At 41.2% G+C, this 10,695-nt stretch overlaps 1 protein-coding gene across 1 annotated transcript in view; it reads left to right on the top strand.

The window, feature by feature from the left end:
- The window catches only part of ZNF318 (zinc finger protein 318), a gene marked incomplete at its 5' end in the record, with an annotated part of 54,009 nt that extends 50,481 nt beyond the window's left edge, over positions 1 to 3,528 (top strand). The window contains one exon of the mRNA XM_019526708.1: positions 6 to 3,528. Coding sequence (XP_019382253.1) covers positions 6 to 2,480 — 2,475 coding nt within the window. The remainder of the gene's footprint in view (positions 1 to 5) is intronic.
- Positions 3,529 to 10,695: the final 7,167 nt, after the last annotated feature.

Raw genomic sequence — 10,695 nt, forward strand, 5'->3', positions numbered from 1 at the left:
CCCCACCCAAGCAGACAGCTGTCATCCCAGCAGATGAAGTGGCTCCAGGTGTGTCTGAGAGCGAACAGCCCATATTGGCAATGCCAGTGCGCCCTCCTCCACCACCATTTTCTACTGTTTTTAGTGACCAGGCTAAAAAAATAGAGAAAAGGAACTCTTGCCTGGCCACAGCAAATGCTAAAGATCTTTATGGTATCTTTTACAGTAGTGGTGGAAAGAATTCAGCTGATGGCAAACTTGCAAGTTCAACTTCCCTAGTTCCAAATGGAGAAAACTCTAATCTAGCAAAAACAGAGAGAAACTTAGATGTGCCATCAAACTCTAAACAGAGTATTAATACATCACAACATGTAGTTACTTACTCAGAGGCTAGTCAGGTACACCAAGCAGAGAAGACCTCTGCACCTGAGAAGGTGGAAGTCCAGGAGACTTGTAAAACAAAAAGCATTGAAATCCGAAACAGTGTTCAGGAGGAGGTGAACCACAAATCCCAAACTACTCTTACACTGGATATTCAGGCTAAACCCAAAGAGGAGGAATCCTTGCAATCTAAAGTTCTAGCAGAAGATACTTCAATATCCTGTGAGAATGAGGCAGAAATTAACAAGAAGCCGATAGAGTCTCAGATATCCAAATTATCAGAAACTAAAACTGATACTGCTGGTCAGAACTCTTCGGTAATGAGACACTTAGGTGCAGCAAGTGTAGAAAAGATGGTCAACCAGGTACCCCAAGACCCACAAATAAATGAGGTCCAAGAGAAAATTGGAGACAGACAGACAGACGATACCCTGGATAACAAAGCAGATGCATCTGGTACCTTGAAAAAAGATGTAGAGATAAAAAACTTGGAGTTAACAGGGTCTCACTCTGAAGTTAGTTTGGAACACTCTGGGGGTCTGTCATCTACTGCAGACCATGAAATGCAAAATGTGGAAGATCACAGTTTAGTAGAGGAAAAATTAAGCAACGATTTCGGTAAAACTAATAGAGAAATTGATGGGCAAGATGTGCCGTATGCTAAGAGTAAATTGATTCCAAAATTGCAAGGGCCATCAGCTAAAGTTAGGAAGAAAAAAATTCCAGTAGCAAAGATGAGAGAGCAGAGTTGTAATAACGCTTCCTTAAAAGAGGTGAAACAGGAAAATACTGACTCAGAAAGGTTTCGGTCAGAAATCATTGATGAAGTCCCACAGATTTTAGAAATACAAAATACTGTTTCAAAATTGACAACATGCTCTGATGAATTGGTTTTATCCAAAACTAGTAATGAAAAGGTACAGGTCATTTTGGATTGTTCTCAGTCAACAAGTAGTCAGAAACTACCAGATGCCCCAGTAGTAGAAATAAGTGATTCAAGTGAAGTCACCATCTCAGAATCAACAGAGATGAAATCAGACACAAGTCTCACCAATGTAGAAATAACAAATAGCCTATTAGTGTTACAAAAAGAGGGCAGGCATGAACTTTCAAGCTGTGCAGTCCACCAGTCCCAGAAGCAAGGAGTCGCAGAGTTAGCCAGCACCTGTATTACAAATACTGTTGAAGCCAACACCAGTCTAAAACTGTTTAGTGTTAAAAATAACACTTCAGGAGGAACTGAATCAGATGAAAAGATAGATGATTTAATTGCAGAGAGAAATTCAGAAGAGAGGAGGATTGTAGACCTTTCTACTCAATCTGGTATGGTCCAAGGGTCACTGAATGATGCCCTTGCCACAGACTTTAGTGTGGGACCCCTTGGAGAGGGCAGTGTCCCCCGCATTGAAATGAACTGTGAAATCTTAAAAGCCACATCAGCCAATGACTTTGACTTAAACACCAGTTATTCAGGATTTAATTTTGAACAGTCCGAAACTCTCTCATTAAATTTTAACATGGAAAATGAGGGAGATTCCTTAAAGCCAGAAGATGTAAAGTCTAGTGGTACTTCTACCCTTAAAACAGAGTTGGAATTAGAAAGCATTGATTTCAGTTTGGGGGACATAGAAGTGGAACGTGCACATCTGGGTATTCTTACAGATCTTAGTGAAGATACCGAAGATGTTCCAAAGTTAGAAACCATTACATCCATTGGTTTGGAGTCCAGTAAAACCGGTGAACTGAGCATTCAGCAGCCAGTGGATGAACCAGAAATCATTGATTTTGTTGCATTAACTTCTGGTGATCAAGAAGAAAAGTTTTGTACCCTAATCTCTGAAACAGGTGTCCCACACCTTGAGTCACGATCATCAAATAGTGATACTACAGAGATAGGCATGCCTGTTCTAGATGTTCAGGGAATGCCTCCAATGTCTGAGATCCTTCTGCAAGTGGAGGAGAGCAAAGATGGCACTGCTGTTGCTACTGAAATGCCATTGTTGAGTTGTGATGGAGACAGTGTGGAAAGCCAGGCAGCTGGGTGCATTGAAACTCCTCTTCCTAAGCTCAAAGACACACCTGGAAAGGAGGGTGGATTGGGTGAAAATGGAAATTGCTGACAGTAGTTTGGAAATGAACCCAGCTAATCCCAATATTTGAGGAGCCCTGGCTGAAGTTTTGTTTATATATGTGTATATATAAATATGTTTTTGGTTCTGTTTCGGTTTGATATGTTGGATGTATTTGCATCCTACAATAGATATTGACTAATGCTAAAGCATATTTTACCAAAACCAGACACACACTTTATTCTGTACATACTGAATTGTGTAAAATGTCTTTCCTGTGAAATTTTGCCAATTTCTTTTCTATACTCTGCCATTAAAGTGGAATTTCTCACCTACAATGCGTGTGTCTTGGTTGTTTATTTTTTGGCTTTTATTCTTTATCATTTTGGGACACTTTCCAGTTCATGCTGTTTCTATCAGTAGCATTCCTCAACTAGGCTGGCCTGTGTGACAAGCTCAAGAAACCTGTTCAGAACATAAGGAAATGGAGACTCTTACCGAAGAATTAAAACTGATAATTTCTTTAAAATGTAATGCATGATTTTGATTGCTTTCATTGTTTGAAATGCAGAACTTGTTAATAGAATTGCCTTTTGAATGGTTTCATGTCCTGTGGTTTGTAATTATGTTGTTGTATTACATCTGTACTTCAAATGTCTCGTGCTGTATTGTATTATGGATGCCACCTCACTAAGCAAGGGAAGAAAATCTATCCGACTCACTTTTGGAGAAGAAGACTAATCGGTAAGGCTCTGTGGCCTGACACCTGGACCAGACATTTTGAGGTCACTTACATGATTTGAAATAGCCTTTCTTTCATTGTATTGTGATTTAGTAACTATTTGTGTTAAATCATTTAGCAGCTGCCCAGTTCATGAAGAAGCAGAAGATCTGAACCCTGGTCTCAGAAATTGGACTCGCCCCATGTGACACAGATACATGCATACCCACCCTGAATGGTCCTTGAGCCATTAAAACCTGTAGTATGATGGTTTTCATTGTACAGTGTGTCAGAGACTTAAAACATTTAATGTTTGCTTGGATAAATCTAACATTTTTATTTGTAAATCATTTAAAAATAAACTTGTGATCAAAAATACTTTCCTCTAGATATTTTTTTTATTGTAAACGAGTACTTCATTTTAACAGACTTAATCATGAAGCAGACATTGAAACTCATATAACAGTTGAGAGAATGAAGGTCTTGAGGAATGAGCTTAACCAATAGAGGCCTGGTAAAATACACGTTGAAGTCAATAAAGACTCCAGTTGACGTTAGTGAAGGCTTGAGAAGGTCCTGAGTTCATTCAGGGTTAGCAAAAAATAGCAGAGGCTTGCCTGCTTCATCGTTCTCCTTTTTAACCCCTTGCCCAACCTAGTACCCTTTATCTTTGAAGGTGAACCTGTCTAGAGGCACAAAATGCATTTGTGTTTTTCTTTTGGTTTGTTTTCCCTTTCCTTTTTTACTGGGTGTATAGAGTTGGTGTGGTTTCTCAGAATCCTTTTATTGTATTACTTGCATTAGAAATTTTGATTTTCTTTAGCCTGACCCTGGAGAGAGTGCAAATGGTGATGTCACAAGAAAGCAAGTTGCTAAAAATTAAGTTGTTAAGAGGGGAAGGAAACTTTTTGTGAAACTATTTAGAGTTGTATAGTTATACAGTATATAAACAATTACTGTTTTGAATATAGGAACTTTGTTAAAGCGTCACCCTTTCCTCTTCGGTTGAAATGTTATGTCCTTTGTGAATTATTTTTTCTTTACATCTCCCACCAGGCTGCCTAACTAAACCAGAGAAGACAAGATTTTACATTTTGATATTTGTAAGTTAACGCACAGCTTGGGGTGGTCTTTGTACAGGGGGAACTCTTCAGGTAGTCTTCAGACATCATGAAGCAACCTTTTCAGAGCTGTTTATGGATCTTGTTTGACAAATAATTATTTTCTCAATGATACTTATATCCTGTGAGTAATTGACTGCAGATGGCAATAGATGTTGGCTTTTTTTAACCTCTCTTCTTTGTTCCATTCTCTTCAGGGGTTATTCTGCTCCCTGGTGTCACTTGCAACTTCCTCTGTTTTCTTGCCAGCTTTGGGTGGCGTTCAGAGTAATTGTGTATGGTGATGGGGATGTTCAGGTGATATAGCTTTAGCCTACTAATGGAACTTTTGGACATGAGGGGATGAGGCTGAATCTCCATGCTTTTGGGTTTAAAGTGCTGCTGCATTGGGCTGTAGTGGCACTTCGAGGTCTGTCGGTTTGTGGGTCACTGAAGGTAAGGGTCTCATGGACGGTGCCTTGCTCCAGATGTCCTTGTTGCACACCATACCATCCCCGTGGGAAGTACTCTGCTTGACAAATTAATAAATATAGACTTCATTTTTTGGACAGAAAATTAATTTGAATCCTGCATTTTCAGTGTTTTATAGTGAAGAACAGGAGTTGGCTGTGAATGACAAGTAGACATATAGCATTAGGTGGAAAGCAAGCGTTTTGTGAGCTGTGATTTTGAGAATTACTACTACTCAGTCATTTCCCCAACCTCTGGAGGTTAAAGTGGTTTGTTACAGGAGAAATTACATCTATTTTCTTATGCTAGTCCCTAGGAAATGTGTTGTAACAAATGACAATCCTTGTTCAGGTTCTGAGGGTTTGGAATAGCAGCATGTGCTCTGGCTTAGAATGGAGGGGACCTGAAATTGCTGTTGAGATGGGCAGACCTGGAACAGTAACAGCTGCTAAAGAACACCGTGAGAGCATGTTGATGGGAGAACTGTGTACAGGTCCCTTTCATGAAACAGTACACATTTTATTTTGTCTTTAGCTATAGTTTACAGAGAAATGCATTAAACAGTTTATCTGCTGTACTGGTCCTCTCTTTGAGCATAACTCTAGCATAGTGCCTTGACTTGGAAGTCCTAAATCTAAGTCTTGGATTCCTTATTCCAGATCCTGAGGAGGAGGGGTGAATTATGGGAAGGGCTTTGTTTGTGTTTGTTTGCATTACCTGTCCGTTCTGACTTGATTTGTCTCACAATTTCAGGATGGGTAGGGAGTTGCCTTTCTCTCTCATCTTAAAACAGTGCTGTCCTACTGGCAGCCTTTGAGGAGATAAAATGCCGCTCCCACCCAGTCATTGCTGCTGCTTTTGCTGTGGCTGGAGCAGCTGCTGCAGTATCAGCACTCCCCCAGTGTCAACTTCACGCTCCTGGGGGCAATTCAGCATAGCCTGTGCTGCTAGGGGGAGGTAGCTGGTGGAGAGCTGAAGGTGAGGCATAGGAGGCAGTGGGGTAGGAGGGGTGCCTGTGCACCTAGCATGCAAACTATGGGGCCTATGGCCCCCGCAATATGCAGCCTCTGTTATTGTGGCCCGTGCATTATTGTGCATCTCCTGGCTGCCTAGAAGTTGGACAGCCCTGTCTTAGAACAGGGCTATTATTCCTTTCCTGCAAAGGAAAAAGGAATTATAAAAGCCTTACTGAATACACAGGGGCTCCAAGTCAGGCAAAACCATCTCTTCACTTTGAAGAGCAATGTTTGAATGACAAAGATTTACCTGATGCTGCAAACATCAGTGTGCTTTACTGGAGTGTGGCTGAAATGAAGGAATGTTGCTGCAGAACTTGGATTAAATTTCTGTAAAATAGTGCAGCGAGGGAAACGCCGTAAAGTGGCAAGCTTTCCTTTGCTCATACCAAGCAGTCTAGGCATTGCTACATTACAGCCTCAGGCATTGGTATCAGATATCTAAAACATCTGTGAATGTATGTGGGAAGAGTCAGCTTTCAGATCTGACTCCCTGTAGATTTAGCCCAAAGGTTCTCAAACTTTTTAGACTCAAGACACCCCCCCATTAAGCTCAAGGCACCTCTCAGAAAATGCAAGCTCTTAGTTTTCACTTTGTTTTTGAAAAGAACTCAGGTTGTGAACCACAATGACCTTGTTCAGGTCAGGGGAAGGCAGGGACTAAGACCAGGCTGTTACCATGAAACAGGGAAAGCATGCATTGCTATCACTTCTTCCTGACACCAAATGCTGCCCAAGCTCTACATCCACAGGTCCAATCTAATGGCTCTGTTACCAATCCCTGATTTTTGCATATTCTTTTCTTGACACAAGAGAGGGAGGGGAAGAGAGGGGGGCGCATTTCAGTATAACTAGCTATAAAGGTTAATCTTACCCCCAAAATAAACATAGTCTGTTTAATTTCTCCCAAACTTGTTTGTGTATTAAGGATGAAAACTGGTAGCAGTAAGTAACATACAGGGTTTTGGAAAAGATTACAAAAAGGTTTAGTTGAACAGTATGTCCCTTGTTTTTTAGCATGGAAAGAGATTGATGAAGTCCTCACAGAGAAGTGGCAGGTCTCTGTTTTATCAGTTAAGGGTGAATTCGAGACCTTATAAAATTTGCTAATGAGAAAAATATGACTTAAGTTAGTCAAGTCTGGCCATTGAGGGACTTCACAAGTAGCTAACAAAGCTATACAACTGGGCAGCTTATGAAATTCCACACTAAACTAATACAGCTCAGAACATGTTAAAAAAAAAAAAATCTTCTTTCTCATGCACTGATGGATTTGGAGTTGAATGAATACATAAATTGCTGATTAGCAAAGGTGTGTAGTCAGTATATTCAGCACATAGCACTTAACTTTTTTTTTAATTCATGCACTGTTTCTCTTTGGGGAGAGGAAGGGCAAAGGAGAATAGCATGAGGTAGGTACTAGTCTTGCCATTTATGTAATGCTATATTGATGTCCACCTTTTTTAAGCTACAGGGCCAAGCATTTCAAAAAGAGGGACCTAAATAGAATACTCACCAATGCAGAAATGCAAGAGGGTCATCTGAAAAATATGGAATATTCAATAACAGCTGCTAAATAAATAGGAGGTATTGGGAATTCTTATCTTGGTATTTAGGTTAATTTCTGGTCTCATATCAAATAGGAAAAAGCAAAATTGGAAAGGCAACAAAATAAATCGAAGGGTGAGGGACTCCTTGGGGAGAGGAATTGAATAATTGAGACTAGTTTGTGCTGCTTAATTTGAAGAATCAGAAAATAGGTAAGGAAAAAAGGTGTACTGGCAAAATAGCATCTATCAGGAATTATTGCTATTCCTTGTAATACAAAAACTAGCGGGCACTGAATTTAAAAACAGTATTTTAAATGATTTAAGTATTCTTAGACATGAGTATAACCAACCAATATAACTTTCTGCCACAGCGTATTCATCAAACGTCTTAGAAAGCTTCAAAAAGTAGTATCTTGATGGCACCAGCAGTCACATCATTAAAAATGTCAATATAGTATATCAAATGAGTCCACTGAGGTCAGGAGGAAATTGCACGTGATCCTCAGCTCTAGCAGGTAACAGTTTGGTGCTTTATATGGAGATTTATGTGTTTTCTGTAGCAACTAGCATTGGCCTCTTGGAGACAGGGTACAGGAATAGGAAAACCCTGGGTCTGTTGCAATATGGCAGTCCTTGTATAGAAGTATTATGAAGTCTGTTGGTACAAAAGGACCCATATAGCTCCTTTGACTACTGATTTCCATTTCAGGTCCTCTTAGCCACCGGGACAGAATCCTGTCCTGTGTTTTGAGTGCCCTAAGTGTTGGCATCCTGGATCATGTCAAAACAAGGCTAGAGTTTTTGTTCTTCTTGAAGCCACTTATCCCAAGTATCACCCAGCCTCCTGATGCCTTATTAGCACAATCCAGGATTGTGTTTTGGATTATTCTGTTCTCCTGTAGCTATACTCTTTCTGGCCTGCATTTTCCTGACTTCTCCAGAGAGCCTCAAGAATTGTATATCAGATGCTTTGGTAGGAAAAGCAAAGCAAAGGGGGCCCCAGAGAGTTTTGAATAGATCTAATAGGCTGTGTGGGATGGCCACCCAATAGTTCTGTGACAGGCCTGTTCCCCTTCCTAGTTTTTTGGTTAATTTTCACAGGACCAATGGAGATGTTCCCTGAAGCTGTGTGACTGTTGGAATCCTACTGTAAAAAGGTGAGTATAGTTTTGCATGCCTGGGTAAAGTGTTCTTAACCCTTTCTTTTCTCTTTTGGGTGAGGGCACATTGGGCTGTAAAGTCTTTGTTGATTTAAAGTTTTGCTGTTAACAATGAGAACACTAATCAGCATCAAGGCTATTTCTTCTATGTTCTTTATTGTTAGATGTCTTCTCCATGGAGCTATATGTATGTCCCTTTTTCAGCATCCTAGAAGGCTATGTATATATGTGGATGCTTCTCTTCCTTTACTAAACAGTATTTCTTTAAACTGAAACATTAAATGGTTACTGTGAAATTACTCTGGAGCCTGTGTGCTGTTTTATTGAACGTTATTTTCAGTGAAGGGTTTAAACATTTCAATACTTAATGAAGCCCGGAAAACAGTTTTAGGGGGAGGAAAAAGCAAAAGCTGCCTTGTAGAGACGCATGTACCATGATGGTAATGGGGAAGTGTCTTATTGTCTATAGATTTACCTGAAATTTTCCAGCCAGCTTGAAACTCGAGACACCTCCACTTAAATTATTTTGTGAGCCTCCTTTTCTGTACACTCACAGTGCCCAAGTTAGGTCTTTTGGCTTAAGATGATTCACTTGCCTTTAAGGGAGGTTGATGCTGTTTTTCACCACGAAAAGGTATTATTAAAACATTTGATCAACAGCTGGCAGGCACACACAAGAACAGAGGCAAATCCAGGGAGAAGATCTATTTTTTGTGGATTTATCACAGCTGTTGATTATCCCAGAAAATAAAACCAGGAGGCCAGCCTTATACTGTATAAATGTAATGTGGGATGATCTCATCCTGTTGTAAGAAGGAACAGCTAAAATCACTTGTCTATGCAGTATGTTAGAGATGGCTCTTAATGGAGAGTACAGTTGCTGCATGGGGAAGGAGGAAAGGAGTTGGGGGAGAGGACGAGAATGTGGAGAAAGCAGCAGGTACTGGAGTAGGGCAAATGGACAAGAGGAAGCATAGCCCTTGGGGGGTAAGGGAGTGGGGAGAGCAGACTATATATGGGAAGGGAGATGGATCAAAGTTGTGGGGAACAGCCATGGAAGGATGGGGCAATGGTAATGGCAGGAGCAGAGACTTGGCAGAAGAGTCTGGTAGAGGAAGAGAAATTGGGGCAAGGTTGAGACTTTCAAGGGAATAGAGAGGAAGGACAGACCACGGGTTAGGAATTGGGGCAGGGAGGAACCCTGGGTTCAATTTTCAGCTCTACCACCGACTTCCTGCGTGACCTGGCCAAGTCTGTCTCAGTACATGAGCTCCTCATTAGTAACATGAAGATAACAATACTGGGGTATCTCACAAGGTCCTTGCATGGATAATAAAGGTGTTAGGGTATTGCAATGCTTGGGAGGGGGATAAGGGCTTAGATAAGGAATGCTGTTAACAAAGGGAGCAGGGGCCCAGAGTTGAGAGAACTGGGTGGGTGGGTAACAAAGCAAGGGCCCCGAGATACCTAGAGATGGGGAAGTGGAGATAAGGGGCAGTAATATCTAAGACTGTCATGAGGGAGATAGTGCTGAATAAAGCTAGGGGAATGGGGCATACAGAGCAGTTGGCACTGGTGAAGCAGGGAAATGGGACATACTGTAATTGGGGAGAAGAGGGAATGGGATGCTCAGTCTGAGGAAGCAGGGGCACCCAGAGCTCCCAATGTGGGGAAAATTGGGAACATGGCTCTTGCCCTGAAGGAAGGACAGAAGGAGTTGCTGGGAGTCCCTGAAATGGCAGTAAGTAGGGTAGCGCACAGGAGCTTGTGAGACTGGAATAAAGTGATCCTGATGTGTGGAGAAGATCCAAACCCTAAGTGTGCTTGGCCTACAGAAGCTGTGTGTTCTCCCCTACTGACCCTACTTAAACTTGGAATTTGGCCTGCTACAGCTTGAGTTTGACATCCCTGCTTCTGATTCATTGTCTTCAGATGTCCCTTGGTGAGACTCCTGTGGGGTAGCACTGGGATTGCTTAGCTTTTCTTCATGTGCCACCAGAATAAGGGTAACAGTGTTTGGAAGGTGGAGGCAATCCTGCCTTGCTCTGTTCAAGTAATCTGCTAGGTATCTGTCTTAGGTGAGGTGGAGGCCTAAATCCCATTTGCAAAAGTGACAGACCATTTGGAGTTTAAATCTCATCGACTTTCACTTAAACACATTTAAAAATTTGTTGCATCTTCTCTGAGCCATGTTCTGGCTAAACTGTCATTAAGCTGCCTGGATTATTACTTTAGCAGTTAAGAGCTC

Source organism: Gavialis gangeticus, unplaced genomic scaffold, assembly GCF_001723915.1.
Source record: "Gavialis gangeticus isolate Ggan-Ray unplaced genomic scaffold, GavGan_comp1, whole genome shotgun sequence".
NCBI classification, from domain to species: Eukaryota; Metazoa; Chordata; order Crocodylia; family Gavialidae; genus Gavialis; species Gavialis gangeticus.